At 41.9% G+C, this 18,551-nt stretch overlaps 1 protein-coding gene across 1 annotated transcript; it reads right to left on the bottom strand.

Annotated features, from left to right (window-relative positions):
* Positions 1 to 1,554: 1,554 nt before the first annotated feature.
* slc6a19a.1 (solute carrier family 6 member 19a, tandem duplicate 1) lies at positions 1,555 to 17,078 on the bottom strand. Its single transcript, XM_017687299.2, has 12 exons — positions 16,729 to 17,078; positions 14,229 to 14,369; positions 12,530 to 12,667; positions 12,221 to 12,402; positions 9,667 to 9,777; positions 9,439 to 9,551; positions 9,192 to 9,320; positions 8,889 to 9,045; positions 8,414 to 8,618; positions 6,664 to 6,823; positions 6,326 to 6,488; positions 1,555 to 2,239 (listed from the first exon to the last, which is right to left on the bottom strand). Exons 1-12 carry the CDS (start codon positions 16,931 to 16,933, stop codon positions 2,027 to 2,029), a joined length of 1,917 nt encoding a protein of 638 aa, XP_017542788.1. The 5' UTR covers positions 16,934 to 17,078; the 3' UTR covers positions 1,555 to 2,026.
* Between the last annotated feature and the right edge of the window lie 1,473 nt (positions 17,079 to 18,551).

Genomic DNA, 18,551 nt, shown 5'->3' on the forward strand with positions numbered 1-18,551 from the left:
GGAGATAAGAGGCTGTAGGATCAGACTCCTAAATTAAGACCAGATTTGTTTTCATCATACCAGTTTGTGAGAATTCTCAAGACTTAAGACTAAAAGAGAGGAAGTTTCTGTAATACAGTTCCAGCAAAACAAGGTCAGAGAAACAAAACACTGAGCAAACATCCAGGGGTACCTGGGGCTAATGAGGGGACGGGGCTACAGACTACATACAGGTGAGACAGATGACAAGGAGACAGAACAGAGGAAGAGACACGACCAAAGCAACAGCAAAAGCACATGGCAAGACTCACAAGGGAAGGTAAACAACGGCAGAGAAGGGCAGGACAGGATGTTACAGGAAAATGAGGCGATCTTCAAGACTAAAGAGTTCACCTAGTAACGGTCTGTTATTATGCAAATTTAGCCTCCCTAATTGATTAATAATGAATCTGTGATGCTGCAGGTTGTGAAGGATCTGAGAGCAGGTATTACGGATACGTCAGTTGGACATCAGTTCTGTCTTTGTGGTGTTGATGGGAAAGATAGCTGGTCAGGTACAGTGCTGTGCAAATGTCTTAGAGAATGAATTCATTAAGAACTGGTCAAGTACAGCGTGACCACAGTGAGGAAGAAGAAGAAGAGGCTACAGATGAGAATTGGGAGATGCCTGAGGTGAGTGGGAGTGGTCACCAGCTCTGGTCCTGGAGATCTTCCTTCCTGTGGCTGGACCAGACGCATCAGTGTAAGGTAAGTGGGAGCGGCACTTCAGATGCAGGTTGGAACTACACCCTGCAGGAAAGTCGATCTCCAGGACGAGAGTTGGTGACCACTGCTTTAAACTGACAAATATCTGTTAATATAAATTGAAACCTCAACCCACAGGCATGTACATGACTATTCCTTCAGCTCCAGCCCTAATTAAACACTAATCTAGCTAGTCCAGGGAATTTATGATCTGGACCAGACCAGATGTCTTCAGTCAGGTCTATTCAGGAAGGTAGATCTCCAGGAACAGGGTTTATGACCTCCACTGTTCAAGCACATTTCTTACTTTTACGTTGAACACATTAATCATTATGTGTGTACTTCATAAACACTATGCAAGACACGTAGTGCAGCGTCCAAAGGTCATTAAAGAGTTACAGGCATTGCAACATGTGCCATCCTTAATTTAGCAAAGTTCAAAATACTTTTATTGCCAGCTGAACTTCTGGGTGGTGATTGCTGCCAGTACAGCGTTGGAACACAATTCCGTCTCGGCAGGAAGATAGAAATCTTATCTCTGGGAGAGAACATTACTCCACAATAAAAGATAACAAGATTAGGACCGAATATAAACTTTCAGATATGCTTATGTCTTTCGTTTAAGTGGGTGCATCTGTCTTTATGTGGTACATTAAGGAATAGTGCTGCATTTATGAAACCCAACCAAAATTAATCACACTTTACACAGTTTCAACACATATGACTGTTTTAGATTAGCTACAGTTGGGATGCTGGATGAACCGCAACCTTAGTACTATGTCTATCTGCAAATTGTTTATGGGATATAAAGAGCTATCAAAGACTGATAAGTAGTTTCAAGAATTTCTTTAATTGCGCTCAAAATTATAATCAATACATAAAAATACATACAGACTTAGATTTTTTTGATAAAACATTTCAAACTAATTCTCTTTACATCATTTAAACACAATTTTACAGCTTATGAAGTGTATAAAATGCCCTGGTTTTCCTCCAGGCTTTGGCACCGGCGGTCAGTTTTAGTGCTTAGGCACATTTAGAAACTTATACTGCAGGCGAGACGTCACATTTCACATGAACTCAGTTCCTCGGACCTTTTCAGAGACACAGTGCTTCACAAGAATGGCGTGTCTGGCATTTGCAAATGAAATGTGATGGAAGTTCATGGAAGCAGAAGTAATTTTCAAAGCATTTCCATTGGTCTGTTCATCACGAGTTTTTTATCACAATGCACAAAGTAAAAGGAGCTTGAAATGAAAAACCATAAAAATGGAGGTCCGAGGTTTTGATATATACATGCTCATTAATCTGATGTTGCTACACTCACGGGCACTTTGTCTGATATGGTGTTGAGACTCTCTTCCATGTAATGTCTGTCCTTCTTACAGCAGCGCTTCGATATGAACATAAAGAGGGCCACTCCAGGAATAGCAAGGCAGGGAATTCCAGCCAGGATGAATATGATCCCACTGATCCAGTCAGGGTAAGTCACCTGAGCTAGCGTTGGGAAAACAGGCTGTAGTTGGAGAAACAGAAAAGGATTATTAGAACCAAATCAGGTCCAAGATCATGTTGATAGCCCCCTATAGATGATCTACAGATGTCCCATATAGATTATTTACAGATGCTCCCCTATAGTTTATCTACAGGTGCTCCCCTATAGATGATCTACACATACCCCTATAGCAAGCAAGCAAGCAAAATTTATTTATATGGCACTTTTACAACAGATGTTGTCACAAAGCAGCTTTACAGAACAATCAGTATTACAGAAAGAAAAGAAAAGAAAATCCGGATCCGAGCCCCCGTGAGCGTCGCCAGCGGTGACGGTGGCCAGGAAAAACTCCCTAAAGAGGAAGAAACCTTGAGAGGACCCAAGACTCAGAAGGGGAACCCGTCCTCCTCTGGTCAACACTGGATAGCAAGCATTATTAGTATAAAGTATTACAGTAAAAAAGTGGGAAAAAGAAAAGCAGCGGTTAACTTGATTAATTTGATTATGCAGCAGCAGCAACATCTGAGGGTGAGGACTGCACAGCGTTGTAAAGCAAGAAGCTCAGTGGTGGTCAAGCTGGTCCAGAAGCTTGGCGAGCAGTGAAACCTGATCAGGGCAGAAGAGGCAACAGCATCAGACGCTCAGGATGGGCAGCTGATCAACTCGGCAAAGAAAGGAAGAAAACACAGAGTCAGTTCTGTAAAGAGTGGCTGACCACAGATTAACACAGGATAACAGAGCAGCAGAGACTCCAGCAAAGGCTCCACTATACAAGTAAGTTTTTAGCCTAGACTTAAAGACTGAGGCTGAGTCTGAGTCCTGAACATTAATAGGAAGGTTATTCCAGAGCTGGGGGGCTTTGTATGAGAAGCTCTCCCCTCTGATGGAGCTTTACTAGTTCTAGGTACCAGTAGTGAGCAGCACCTTGTGATCTAAGTAGGCGTGATGGTTCATAGTAAGAGAGAAGGTCACTCAGGTACTGAGGGGCGAGTCCGTTTAGAGCTTTATAGGTCAGTAATAGGATTTTATAATCAGTGTGAAATTTGACTGGTAACCAGTGCAGGGCTAATAAAACTGGGCTGATATGGTCGAACTTTCTGGTTCTTGTGAGACTCTGGCTGCAGCGTTCTGGACCAGCTGAAGCTTATTGAGGCTTTTGCTGGGACGTCCAGACAGCAGGACATTACAGTGATCCAGCCCTGAGGTAATAAAAGCATGAACTAGCTTTTCTGCGTCCTGCAGAGATCATGCATTTCTTAATTTAGCGATATTGTGGAGATGCAGGAAGGCTGTTCTAGTGATATTAGTTATATGTGCATCAAAGGACAGATCAGCGTCCATCACGACACCAAGACTTTTAACAGATGAGCTCGATGCAGCTGAGAGATTGTTAAGTGTTAAGTTAGACAGTTTGTTTCTAGCTGCTTTTGGACCAAGAAGCAGGACCTCTGTTTTATCCGAGTTAAGTAGCAGAAAATTGCTTGACATGCAATCTTTTATGTCTTTTATACAGTCCTCAATCTTGCCAAGTTTAATTTTGTCATCCGGTTTGCTTGATTTATATAACAATATATTTATATATTGATTTATATATTGAGTGTCATTGGCATAGCAGTGGAAATTTATACTGTATTTACTGATAATGGTGCCTAATGGTAGCATATATATTGTGAATAATATAGGTCCTAAAACAGAGCCTTGTGGAACACCATGCTTTAGTTTTACAAGGACAGATCATTCGCCCTTTACATTAACGACCTGATAGTGATTAGTGAGGTAGGACCTGAACCAGGAGAGAGCTGTTCCTGTTACCCCTACAAGGTTTTCCAGTCTATCTAGTAAGATAGAGTGGTCTGTTGTGTCAAATGCTGCACTAAGGTCAAGGAGGACTAGCAAAGACACATTTCCTTTGTCAGAGAAAAATAAAAGATCATTTATAATTTTTACTAGTGCTGTTTCTGTACTGTGATGTGGCCTAAAACCAGACTGAAATTTTTCATGTAGATGATTCCTATGCAGATAAGAGCTTAATAGTTTTGTTACTGCTTTTTCCTGGATCTTAGATATAAAAGGGAGATTTGAGATGGGTCTAAAGGTTGATAGTTCACAGGGATCGAGGTTAGCTTTCTTAATCAGAGGTCTAATTACTGCAGGTTTAAGAGTTTTTGGGATGTATCCAAGACTAAGAGGGTGGTTTATTATTGACAGAATAGGCTTGGTTATTTCTGGTAAGATTTCCTTGAGTAAACCTGTAGGAATCGGGTCCAAAATACAGGTAGATGTTTTTGCAGAAGAAACGATTTAACTATTTCATTTTCTTGAAGTAAAGTAAATGATTCCAGCCTCTGCAGTGACTGTAATATTCTCAGGATCTAGACTAGTATTATAAAACAGATTATAGATTATCTACAGATGCCCCCTATAGATTATCTACAGATTCCCCCATAGATAATCTACAGATGCCCCTATAAATTATCTACAGATGCCCCCCTATAGATGATCTACAGATGCCTCTATAAATTATCTCCAGTTGCCCCCCTATAGATGACCTACAGATTCTCTCCTATAGATGACCTAAAGATGCTCCTATAGATTATTTACAGATGCCCCATAGATTACCTACAGATCCCCCCTATAGATTATCTACAGATGGCCCATCATAGATTATCTACAGATGCCCCCTATAGATGATCTACAGATGCTCTTCTGTAGATGATCTACAGATGCTCCTATAGATTATCTACAGATGCCCCCCATGGATTATCTACAAATGCTCCCCTATAGATTATTTACAGATGCCCCCTAGAGATGATCTACAGATGCTCCCCTATAGATTATCTACAGATGCCCCCCAATAGATTATATACAGATGCTCCCCTAGAGATGATCTACAGATGCCCGCTTATAGATTATATACAGATGCCTCCTATAGATTATCTACAGATGCCCCCCTAGAGATGATCTACAGATGCTCCCCTAGAGATGATCTACAGATGCCCCCTATAGATTATATACAGATGCCTCCTATAGATTATCTACAGATGCCCCCCTATAGATTATATACAGATGCTCCCCTAGAGATGATCTACAGATGCCCCTATAGATTATATACAGATGCCTCCTATAGATTATCTACAGATGCCCCCCTAGAGATGATCTAGAGTTGCTCCCCTATAGATTTTCTACAGATGCCCCCCATAGATGATCTACAGGTGCCCTCCTAGCAATTATCTACAGATGCCCCCCTATAGATTATCTACAAGAACCTTCTAGGTTTAAGTTTTGGTTTGAGCTTAAAGTCCCATGGTTACACATATAGGAATGTAGGGATGCATTACTGTTTATGCCAGTATGATGCATCAACATAAGAGTTCTTAAATTAACGTGATATTTGTCCTATTTGTAACACTGTCATGGAGCATCATTACCAAATAATGTGACTCATGGTTTCGTAGTTAATGCCATTAAGTGTTCACAAATATTCAAGTATTGCTTTATAAATATGGTTTTCAATGCTCATGCTTGTCTTATGACATCTCTCCGTTGGACATAAACAGATTTGTTTAACTGGAGGGTAGTGGTAGTGGACTCTCCAAATAAAGTGTTATTGGAATAAGTTTACAAATTGTTTTATGGTCTATTCATACTGGGATGAATGCTGTCAGCAGTGTATCTAGGATCTTATGGGCCCCCAGAAAATTAATGGCCACTCCCTTTACCTTCAACAAATAAAAATGATAATGTAATTAAAAAACAATTTGATGCTCTTGAGGCATGCCAAACCACCCACTAGCATCTAACACTATATATTTATCTAACATATTATTTGATATTTGCTGATATTTGCTATCTGAATGGCAGTAATTATATAACACTGATACGCCTACTGGGCACCCCTGAAAACCCTTGTTATGAATACATGACGTTGCAGGTTGTGAGGGATCTGAAAGTGGTCATCAGGGATGAACTGCATTATGAATAAAATTAAATAAATAGACATCACGCCTGCATGCTCACTATATTCCAGCATCTGATTTGCCGACCCTTAGAGGCAACAAGGCTAAGCATGCTTTTGTTTATAAACTCAGATAATAGGAAAAGGCACACCGATTCAGGGTCCCAGACGATGTACGTTAACTTTTTGCTAACAGTGGTGATGAAGTAGAACACCAGGATGACCAGCAGGATGAGAGGACTCAGGACTCTCCATGTGGCCTGCCAGAAGATGTTGGGCTTGTGGCCGACCATAAACTTAAGGTCCTCATTAAACCTACGAGGTGAAAAACCATGGGGTTAATAGTATCATCAGCAATGTCCTTCCCATCCAGGCAAGGCAATAACAAGACTTTGCGTAGTCTTGCATCAACCATATAAATTTTTACCACATTCAGGTTTAATTATAATAATTTCAAAGTCACTAAACGAGGTGTTGACTGGATGCCTACCTGTCAATGCCATAGACATAAACCACAGCGATTATCTCACAGAAAGCTATTACAAGCAGTGGAATAGAAGCCGCGAACCCATCAAAGAGAGCGAGCCAGTAGTTTCCAGAGCACTGCACGAATATAAGCGCTATGAGGCAGGAGCCCAGGCAGGTCAGACCTACGAATACAGACAGAGCAGGTTAGTCAAGCGAGGAAGTCAGATTCCACCAGTCCACATTAGTCTGCAGGAGTCAGGGTTGATTTTCTTAGTTCTGTTTAATGCAAATGTGTGGATCAGAAATGCCGACTCGAGTCAGTGACTCGGACTCGAGATGCACTGGAGTCACTTGTTGACCGACTCGGGAGTTAAACTGCGCCCATAACGGATTCATAACTCATCTCAACATTCAGCCAAAGAAAAAAGCTCAAACAAAACTGATTAAACTAGGACTGCCAACTAATGTGGCTATAAAACCTTCACTTTCCCACTTTAACTCTACTCCGACTAAGGCAACATCAGGTTTGATACAGCTACACATAAAGAGGCTTTCCTTATGGAAAACTTTAGGTCTGATGGACAGAACAAAATACTACAGTACTCTGCGAAAGTCTGAGGCACCCAAGACACATTTTCAAAATCTATTTATTTGTGTAGTTTGTGTTTATTTTCTGAGAAAAGTGTTAACACTTGAGTAAAAAGATTATAGAATATTAATTAATAATGATATATATAGTGATTTTCTGGATGCTGGCCCATTTCCAAGCCTCTCCTCGAGGAAGTCCAGTATTATATGTAGTTATAAAGCAGCTCCTGGTTTGACCAATCAGTGCTCAGTAAATTGAGCTCATGATGTAATTGATGATATTAACGAGTCTCTGTGGCGGCTGTGAAGGTGTCCAGGAAAAATATGGATCCAAGAAATTCTTGTAAATTTTTATGGTTTTTATGTTTATTTGAATTATGAATACGACTTTATTCTAATGTATATTGTGATAATCTCACTGCTGAAGGTACATTGGTTAAAAATTTGCTTAGATGCCTAAAACTTTCACACGATACTGTACATGTAGTGAATATGGGTTTTAGCCTCAGGGAAAGAGGCAAAACAGCTTGAAGCTTTTGGTTAGTCTATAGCTTTAACTGCAAGTACGCTACAAGTGTAGTATACTAATTTAGCTGAAGATGTCACTTAGTCTAGCTGAAGCTACAGATCACATTGCTTTAAAGCTCAGTAAAACTTAAACGGAAGGTTATTATATAATCAAAGTTTTGTCAATTTAAGTGTCGGGTGCTGAACCTGACAGATTTGAATAGGGGTATCTTTAGGGTTATCAGACTGAGATAAAGTTCTCTACTTAAAAGTTGAGACTCAACCTTCACCCGCACCCTAGAGACCTTAGTTGAGTCTTGAGTCTCTGTGGTGCAAGTGCAAGTCAAGTCTCTTGTACTCACAGACTTAAGGGGTTGACTCAAACAGCAGACACTGGAGAATAAACATGGACTCGCACTTCAGAGACTTGAGGCTTGACTCACATTCACAACCCAAAGACTCGATACTCATACTTGCACCCACAGACTTGACTCGCACTCATGTTTTAGAGACTCGAGGTTCGACTCACACTTCCCAGAGACTCAACTTGGACTAGCACACCTCACTTGAGACTCTGACTCACATCTCAGAGACTCGAGACTTGACTCTGACCCCAGAGACTTGAGAACTGAGTCCAAAGAAGTGACTTGTGAACACTTCCAGTGCCATGCACATACCTGTGAACACTTCTTTGGGCCAAGTCCTGGGCAGAATGTTGAGGTCCTGTAGAGGCACCACACACCCTTCAATATTGCCAAACATGGTGGACAGTCCCAGACAGAAGAGCATGATGAAGAAGAGCACGGACCAGAGAGGAGAGATGGGCATCTTGGTGATGGCTTCTGTGAACACAATGAAGGCCAGGCCAGTACCCTCCACTCCCTGCAGTTCAAACAAGCAAAGGAATATTTGTTTTGAGTTTAGAAAAATGTCTTGCACATCAGCATTTCCAAACTCAGTCCTGGGCAACCCTCTGAGGGTCCACATCTTTGCTCTGTCCCAACTTCTAAAACATCTCAACCAAGAGATCATCAACACTGAGTACCTTGTACAGGTATGCTGGGAGATGAGAAACAGCAAAAAGCTAGACAACTCAGGGGTCCCCAGGAAATGGCTTAGGAAACAATTTCTGGTCTAAGATACTGACAGTACCTCACTGAGGAAGGTCTTCATGTCACAGCTTGTCAGGTTGAGCCGCTGAATGGTTTCTGGATTGGTACTGTTGAGAGTCCTAAAGACTTCATCATAGTTACTTTCAGTGATGTTTCCCTCTGGAAGGTCAAATGTATTCAAGAGGGACATGATGTTTCTGTTAACAAAGACAAAAAGGCCATGAGAGAACCTTTTGAGAGGAATAGCAGGGTAAGGAGTGGAAATTGGAGACAAGTTAAAGTATGTAAAGTTATGTAAAGTTATGTAAAGTATTGAAGTACATGTAAATGTTTGAGAACTGACCTTGCCAAACAGTCATCGTATTTCTCTGTGGCTCGGAAGCCGATGATGGAGTAGATGACTGTAGCTGAGTAGATGGACGTCAGGCCATTTATGATTGAGATTATGACTGCGTCCTTTTCGCAGTGATTGCTAGTGAAGCAGTAAATATTTGAACATATCAAATATTAGTCAGCAATTTAAACTCTCTGGTTGACAGCCATCTATTCACTGTAGTATTGTTAAAAAAGGTTGATTTTGGTTCACTCACTGCACTGGGTTGTAGCTGGAGAAGGAGATGAGGCCCCCAAAAGCTAACGAGAAGGAGAACAACACCTGGGCACCTGCATCCAGCCAAGTGGATGGGTTCATCAGTTCATCCACCTTAAAAGACAACCAGTAACTGTATATCACCTTCCAAGAATACTATCCTTGACAAGAGAAAGATAATATGTGCAAAGTGTTTTAGTAGGATGCAGCTTAATAAAAGTGAACTTACATCTGGAGTGAAGAGGTAAACAATTCCGCTCACAGAGCCTTTGAGAGTCAGCCCTCTGATCAGGAAGATTGTGAGAACAACATAGGGAAGAGTTGATGTTATGTAAACTGCCTGGAATGAAAAAGATATGGTCAGAAAGACCTGCATATTCCAGTGTGCAACTGACTTGTAACAAGATAAAAATGAATTTTGATTTACATTGAACCCAACTTTTCACATCTGCTAATATTAGTTGCCAATATAGTAAGAATTTCCTAGTGAATAGGTTAATATTAATGTGAGTACTGTCTTGATGTTCCAAGAACTGGGACTAGAAGAACTTTCTATCTGAGGTTTACATTTGTGGAGGTAAGTGATTGGGTGTTAATGATTGGGCAGGAGTTAGTACCTGCCCCTGATCCATCAGAAAGCTATCCCTGATCAATTAGAAGGCTTCCCCCATCCGTCAGAAAGCTGTCCCTGATCGGTCAGATGCCTGCCCCTGATCCATCAGAAAGCTGCCCACGATCCATTAAAAATCTGCCCCTGATCAATCAGAAAGCTGCCCCTGATCAATCAGAAAGCTGCCCCTGATCAATCAGAAGGCTGCCCCTGATCCGTCAGAAAGCTGCGCCTGATCAATTAGAAGGCTGCCCTGATTACTCAAAGTTGCCCCTGATCCATCAGAAAGCTGTGCCTGATCAATCAGAAGGCTGTCCCTGATCAATCAGAATCCTGCCCCTGATCAATTAGAAGGCTGCCCTGATTACTCAGAAAGCTGCACCTGATCCACCAGAAAGCTGCCCCTGATCAATCAGAAAGATGTCCCTGATCAATCAGAAGACTGCCCCTGATCCATCAGAAAGCTGCCCCTGATCAATCAGAAAGATGTCCCTGATCAATCAGAAGACTGCCCCTCATCCATCAGAAAGCTGTCCCTGATCCATCAGAAAACTATCATTGATCAATCAGAAAGCTTCCCGGATCCACCAGAAGGCTGTTCCTGATCCATCCAAGAGCTGCCCCTGATCCATCAGAAAGCTGCCCCTGATCAGTCAAAAAGCTGCCCCTGATCAATCTGAAAGATGTCCCTGATCAATCAGAAAGATGTCCCCGATCAATCAGAATCCTGCCCCTGATCCATCAGAAAACTATCATTGATCAATCAGAAAGCTTCCCCTATCCACCAGAAGGCTGTCCCTGATCCATCCAAGAGCTGCCCCTAATCCATCAGAAAGATGTCCCTGATCAATCCGAAGGCTGCCCCTGATCAATCTGAAAGCTCCCCCTGATCCACCAGAAGGCTGTCCCTGATCCATCCAAGAGCTGCCCCTGATCCATCAGAAAGCTGCCCCTGATCAATCTGAAAGATGTCCCTGATCAATCAGAAGATGTCCCCAATCAATCAGAATCCTGCCCCTGATCCATCAGAAAACTATCATTGATCAATCAGAAAGCTTCCCCTATCCACCAGAAGGCTGTCCCTGATCCATCCAAGAGCTGCCCCTAATCCATCAGAATGATGTCCCTGATCAATCTGAAAGCTGCCCCTGATCCATCAGAAAGATCTCCCTGATCAATCAGAATGCTGGCCCTGATCCATCAGAAAGCTATTCCTGATTGATCAGAAGGCTGGCCCTGATTGATCAGAAGGCTGTCCTTGATTGGTCAGAAGGCTGTCCCTGATTGGTCAGAAGGCTGTTCCTGATTGATTAGAAGGCTGTTCCAGATTGGTCAGAGGTTTGGCCCTGATTGGTCAGAAGGCTGTCCCTGATTGATTAGAAGGCTGTCCCAGATTGGTCAGAGGTTTGGCCCAGATTGGTCAGATGGCTGTCCCTGATTGATTAGAAGTATGTCCCTGATTGGTCAAACGTATTTCCCTGATTTGTCAGCCGGTTGGCTCTGATTGATCAGAAGGCTGTCCCTGACTGATCAGAAGTATGTCCCTGTTTGATTAGAGGTAAGTACCTGGTTTGTCAGAGAGTTGGCACTGAGTGGACAGAAGGCTGTCCCTGACTGATGAGAAGTATGTCCCTGATTGATTAGAAGGCTGTCCCTGATTGGTCAGAAGTATGCCCTGATTGATTAGAAGTATGACCCTGATTGATTAGAAGGCTGTCCCTGATTGGTCAGAAGGCTGTCCGTGACTGATGAGAAGTATGTGCCTGATTGATTGGAAAGCTGTCCCTGATTGGTCAGAAGGCTGTCCCTGACTGATGAGAAGTATGTGTCATATTGATTAGAAGTATGTGTCTGATTGGTCAGACCGTTGGCCATGATTGGTCAGAAGGCTTTCTCTGGTCTAAGAGTTGTTTACAATCCAAAATCCTGAACTTAACCTGCCCTTGAGCAGATTAGACATGCAGCATGAGTTGCCATAGCAATGTATCCTGTTAAAAAGTGACTCAACGTTGTGAGACAGAAAATCCAGGGTTAGATAAAATTGAGCTCATAGCAAGCTGGACAGGCCCCTGATCTGGCCAGGTGCAGTGTTGCAGGAACTCCTGATGATTTCAAGATTCAGTACATTTTAGTACTGAGCAGGATTTGAGTGTTTGAGAGCTTATTGTTTTACCTTGCCTGTGGTTTCAATGCCTCGGATGCAGCAGACCCAGAGAACTACCCAAGCTGCAATCAGACACAGCACCATCCACCACTGCAGCCCGCCTGAGTCCTCGATTTTTGTTGAGATGTTTAGAGTCTCTCTGTACCAGAAGTAGTCCACTGGAGAGCTGCGGGCACACTCTGACACAAAACCTGTAGGGGGAGATCCTCAAGCTGCTCATCTCTTACAGTCAGCCTGTGGTTTGTGAAGTGCTTTGATAGCGCAATTCAACTTAGACCACTTTTTTTTTAAAGTGACGGATTGCAGGAGCTCTGTTACCTGTCTTGTTGTCATTTATGGGACATTGACTCCAGGGCAGAGGGTCTTGGAAGGAGTTGAAGAAGTACCACATGACCCAGGCCATGATGGTGTTGTAGTACATGCCCACCACGAAGGAGCACAGCATGGATGCTATACCTGAGAATCCAGAATGCGGTCTTTACTTTAACACTTGAGCACATAGTGCAGCCAGATGCTGACATTGTAAACTAGGCACACACGTTTTTTACTAGCCTATCTGTATTTATTCTCCCTGTTTCTCAATGGAATTTTGAGAAGTTTTGCTTTAGTTTTTGAACATTTTCATTCATCCAAGTTGTTGAACTGTTTGGATTTAGCGAGTCAATCATGTCTGAACTTTGTCCGCTCATCTATCGGGGCTTCGTCAGGGCAAACAAATCTTTCAGGGACATTTTTCAAAGATTATATCACTTACAACTTTCAGACTTCTTCCTAAACATTTCTCATTTTTGTTGTGAAATCTGGGCACTTTTAAATACCTTTGTTTTTACAGTGTAAAAACTGTTACACACCAAACACAAAGTGAAAATGTTTTTGAACATCATACTCGACAAAACTTTTTTTTTTGGAAATTTGCCAAATTGTTCACGCATTGAAAAAAGATGGACAGAAGGTCCAGAAGGGGGGCAGTCGTGGGCTAGAGGTTAGGGAATCAGCTCTGTGACTGGAAGGTTGCCAGTTTGATCCCCTCAGCTGACAGTCCATGACTGAAGTATGCTTGACCAAGGCACCTAACCCCCAATTGCTCCCTGGGCATTATAGGCAGTCATGGGCTGGAGGTTAGGGAATCAGCCTCGTGACCGGAAGGTCACCGGTTCTATCACCAGAGCCGACAGCACGTGACTGAGGTGTCCTTGAGCAAGACACCTAACCCCCAACAGATGGGTTAAATGTGGAGGTGAAAGTTCCCCATTGTGGGACTAATAAGGGTCACTTAATCTTTACCTCTCACCAAATGGGCAAACTGTGACAGTGTGCAGGATGCATTGCCCCTTGGAAAACTGAGAGAGGAATGTGGAACCTCATTTTAGGAGACAAAACTTCCACTCACAGCATGGATCTATGTAACTCAGTCTGAGTTCGGAGATGCAGCTCCACATGAGATCAAGCTCAAATGGCCAGAATGTCTTTAAGTGCGATGAGATCTTCTTTATCCTCACAAATAGTGCTGACAGTGATCCTGGGCTACTGTCCATATGGGAAAAGTGGACATAGCATGAAGGTCTTCATCACTTCGTTCAGTCTGAGCTGCCTTTTGGAGATTATGATGCTTCCAGCATTTGTGTAAATGTTCTGGAACACAGCTACTTCGTCATCTTAGTTGTCATCATGCCAACAGCAGAGACAGTCGTGATTGGTCAGTGAGTTTTTGTATCTTTTGAAATCCAACATTTTTACATTTTTGCAGTTCCAAAATTGCACTTAGTATGCAAGATACTGCCACTTGGTGTGTAACAGCCTTAAGACATACAAGAACAAAACTGCAACCTGCTCTTGATAACCAAAGACAGCTTCAGCTATTCATTATCTTTGCTTCAGACTGAAGTGATCTGCCTTTAATCAGCACGAGAGATCATGCCCACTGTAGCATGAGCATTATGAAGAGAGCAATTAAAATAAAAAAAGCAATTTCTCCTGCATCTTAAAAGATTTTAAAATGTGTTTAAATTGGTCTCACCAACTCCAGTCAAGTAGGGGTTGATGGACCTCCAGACCCCGATGCTTCCCTTCCTCAGCCTCTGTCCCACTGCGAACTCAAGGTGCAGCAGAGGAATCCCTTCCAGAACCAGCAGCAGCAGGAACGGAATCATGAATGCTCCTAGGAATAGCACGATAAGAGTCAGGAACTATGATGGAATTTTCAGATTACTGCTAATTCGAGACTGTACTAGGGTTTAGCACATTCCACTGTCAACTCCAGAAAATGAATATTATGGGACTTTGACATTTTCAAAAAATGCAAACACAATTAAATAGTTGACTGAGGATTTTCAACATTTGAGATTGAGTGTCACATCAGTTCAGCTACGAAGTTGGCACAGTAGGTAAAATGATAAAGTGAAGGGAGACAGCGATGATCCACAAATCCATTTTGCCTTCGATTGAAAACGGCACAAAGACAAGATGTTTAATGTTTCAACTTCATTAATTTTGTATACATTGACTCATTATAAATTTGATGCCTGCAACATTTTCCAAAACAGTTGGACAGGAGCACATTTACTGCTGTGTTATATCACATTCAGTAAGGTTCCTGTTCCCAATTGATAAACAAGTCAAGTCAGCTTTATTGTAAATACTACAACATGTACAGGACATACAGCGAACTGAAACTGCATTACTCTCAGACCCCGTGGTGTAACAATAACACTAAATGGATGGTAAACAGGAAAAATGTGAATTTCAATAGACATAGTCATAAAAATAAACACTAATTGTAGAAAAATAGAATAATAAAGAATAATAATATAAGAAGGTCCTGAAATGAACACTAAAGTGACATAAGGCACATCCAACAATCCACCTGCCTAACAGTTCGGCTCAGGCCAGTTTAGCACCAGCACTCTTTTACTATGGAGCCACACACATAATACATGCAGGAGGTGGCTTGGCGTTGTCTTCCTGAAGCACTCAAGGACGTCCCTCAGAAAGATGCCATCTAGTTCTGAGCCTCGACCCGCCCTCACTCCTGAAGGACTCTGCCTTTCCTGGATGCTCCTTTTAGCTACAAAACCAAATCCCAAATGTTGGGATGGTAGATAAAAGTCAGTAAGCATGAATGCATCACCTGCTTATGACAGTTTCTGGAACACTTCACAGTGTTTCTAGTCTTACTACCACCTTTTAGCGTCCGTTTCAGAATAAGCGCAAGTTCCCAAAAAGGTGAAGTTAATAAGATGAAGCACTGAATGTCTCGTCTTTATTCTATTTCTTGTTCAGATGCAGGTTGAAGTAGATTTAACAATCGTTGCACTACAAAAAATGCTACTTTTTTCCAAACAAACGATCTAAAATCTGGTCGATATGTATACCAGTTGGCCGTAAATAATCAGGCTATTGAGCTCATTTCTACACAAGTTGTCCCTTGTTTAAGTCATTTTAATATGTACATTTATCGTCTCACTATACCGGAAAAGCAAGCAAGTCAATAAGTTACACATAAGTTAGACATGACGACTAGATTTAGGATTTCGCTTCACAAGACACCAGTATGCTTTCTGTTCCTACTGTCCCAGTTTTCCTAGACTTGGCTTTATGTGCTCCTTTCTTTTGCCGTTTTTTGGTGTAATCTGTGTGGCATTTCCTGCATGATCAACTGAACGTCTATGATTTCACTCGTCAGGTTGCTGCCCATGCACTAAAATGTCTCGGCCACTTTGAAGCACAGCTGCTCGTCTCTCAGAAATGCTTTATTAGCACTTTTGGATTTATTGCACGTAAAAATTGCTTAGCCAGCTGTCGTCAGAACTACGCCTCCCGCAGGCCCATAAAGCAGCATTCATTACTTCCTCTGGGTTCACATCTGAACAATAAACCAGTACAATTAAACTGAACGCTGGGAGAAGGTGCTTTGAGACGCACGTGAATGAGTAGGGATGTGGTGGTAGGCGTGGGAGGGGTTCACACGTCTTTAGAGAATTTGATCAAAGCAATGCGACTCTATATTTCTGATGAACTGTCCCCGCTGACCCTGTGACTGGTGAAGTGAGTGGTCCTCAGTGACTTTGGAGCAGCTGAGGCTCTTTTGGTAGGTTTTACAGGTTTTCTTGTAGTTTTTTTTGTTTTGTTTTTTTTTGTCCTTTTTTGTCAATTTAACAGGCATTTTATTTATGTGCATATAGATACTTATAAATATTACATAATCACTTCCAAAGTTATTTATAATAGAACTGAAAATGCCCTTAAGTTAACAAGAAAATGTTCAGCCAATGAACTAATATTGCTGCTATTAATAGGATTATTAAGAAATAGTACATCTAAAGGGTTAATATCATAACATGAAGATTCAAATATTGGTAGACATGAGGTTTAAAGGACTAATATAGTAATATCAAAGATAAAACCTAGGTAGATGTATGGTTCAAGGGGTAATGCGGTAATAAGAATGTGAACAGTGAGGCAAAGAGAAGGTTTAAAGAGGTAATCTTGAGATAAGTGCTGATGTTTAGCTGTCCTACCTCCACCGTGGCTCTGACAGAGGTAGGGGAACCTCCAAACATTCCCCAGTCCCACGCAGAAGCCCACGCAGGTCAGCATGTACTGGGCTTTGTTGTCCCACTGCAGGCGGTCTCCAGCCTGGACCTCCTCCAACTTCTCCAGCTCAGCGTGGGAGTGGATGCGGTCCTCCAGGCCGGGGTTCGGCAGTTTCAGCTTCAGCTTCATCCTGACGTGTCGTCGCTGCGAGATGGTGCAGAGATTGGAGAGACGTGCCGCTGCGTGTCCTGTACAGCGTGTGCGGTAACTGTGTGGGGGCTTCGGGCTCTGGGCTCTTCATTAATAGTGACCTTCAGCACCTGGACCACATTATCACCTGATTGATCTGACTGAGCAAGATATTCTGTTGAGTCAACAAGAGCAAAACATGCATCATGATTTACTGCGGTTAATGCGTAATAGCACTGCACGCCTGGATTATTTCCAGTAGTGCAATGATGCAGGTGTAGTGACTTCATAACAATTCTGTCCTAATTTTAAAAGGACTAGATATGTAGATATAAAGGCAAAGGGTAGACACACTACATCAGAACTCAAAATCTTATATGTTTAGTTGTTATTTTGGGAAAAATAAATGTAGGTTTTTGTAGGAAAACTGAATAATTTGTACTCAATCACTGTTTTGCTTGTATACGTGTGTGTGTGTGTGTGTGTGTGTGTGTGTGTGTGTGTCGCTGCTGTCTTTCTTTTTTTTTTGACATAATTTTAAAATACCAGTTGCTCTTTACATTGTTTGTAAATTTCATGATGTATAGACCCAGAGAATCAGCCCGGAATGATTTGGAAAAAAGTCTCGTTCCTTACTGGTTGACTTACATTGAAAGTAAAGGAGGTTTTTTCCTTCTCCTGTGAAGTTCACCAGTCTGGAGATAGATCGTTTTGACAACAGCGATATGCACACAGGTTTGAGGAGTAGCCTCGGCTGAACTCTGCCTGAGAGTCATCTAAATGTGAGCTTCAGTGGATGACATACATCAGTGCACAGTAGGGTTCAAAAGTCTGAGAGCACCTTTAAAACCTGGATATTTTCCACCTAAACCAGAAAACAAACAATTTATAATTCTGAAAAAGTTATGATGAGTAAAATGACGATGACGTGTTCAAGATTCTGCTCTGTTTCTAGGTCACTCTTAAAGTTGAAGCAGATTTGTAGAATTGACTGTGTTAAGGCCTTTTAACGAAAACATCATTTTTTTTTTTTTTTTTTTAGTCTTTGGAACAGATGTGAAGCTTGTGTTCAAGAGGCTTTTGCACAAGCTTGTGGAGTCCATTCAAGCTTTATTCCAGCTTCCATTCTTTTCAGGAGGCTCACTTTCAGTCTCTCAAAGAATCTGCAGAAACACCTCCAAAGTTCAGTTTTAGAAGTTGGTTCGGCATTTTCTGCTTCTCACCGTCCAAGTGACAATTACACTGTAAAGATGGTTCATTAGTTTAACTGAAATCTCACCAACTGGACTCAAATCCAGCTTTGTTGTCCTAGTGAGGGCCATTTCTCAGTAATAGCTGGACAGCTACACATCAGGCCACTAGGATGACATTAAGGGCAAAATCATTAACTGATAATATTATGACTAATAATAATACTTCACAACAACTTCAGTATCCAGTACTAATGGTTTACCTTATGATGACATCAGCTTTCAGTCTTTTCTATAGTAACTGCAGCCACACAGCGAGAATAAACAACTTCAACAACATCAGTTTCCATTCCCAGATGGATTGTATCAGATTTACCTCCAGGATTTGGTGATATTCAGTGGAATCCACACAAAGCCAACAATAGCGT

The sequence above is a fragment of the Pygocentrus nattereri genome, chromosome 11 (genome assembly GCF_015220715.1).
Source record: "Pygocentrus nattereri isolate fPygNat1 chromosome 11, fPygNat1.pri, whole genome shotgun sequence".
NCBI lineage: Eukaryota > Metazoa > Chordata > Actinopteri > Characiformes > Serrasalmidae > Pygocentrus > Pygocentrus nattereri.

What these genes read in the sequence shown, in the direction of transcription:
- slc6a19a.1 (XM_017687299.2), bottom strand. Translation starts at nt 16,933, where the DNA reads ATGAAGCTGAAGCTGAAACTGCCGAACCCCGGCCTGGAGGACCGCATC. An exon ending in TTTACCTCTTCACTCCAGAT is followed by an intron (nt 9,552 to 9,666) that starts GTAAGTTCACTT and finishes TTGTCTTTTAAG; the next exon opens with GTGGATGAACTGATGAACCC. An exon ending in TCGTCTGGGACCCTGAATCG is followed by an intron (nt 2,240 to 6,325) that starts GTGTGCCTTTTC and finishes CTCCAACTACAG; the next exon opens with CCTGTTTTCCCAACGCTAGC.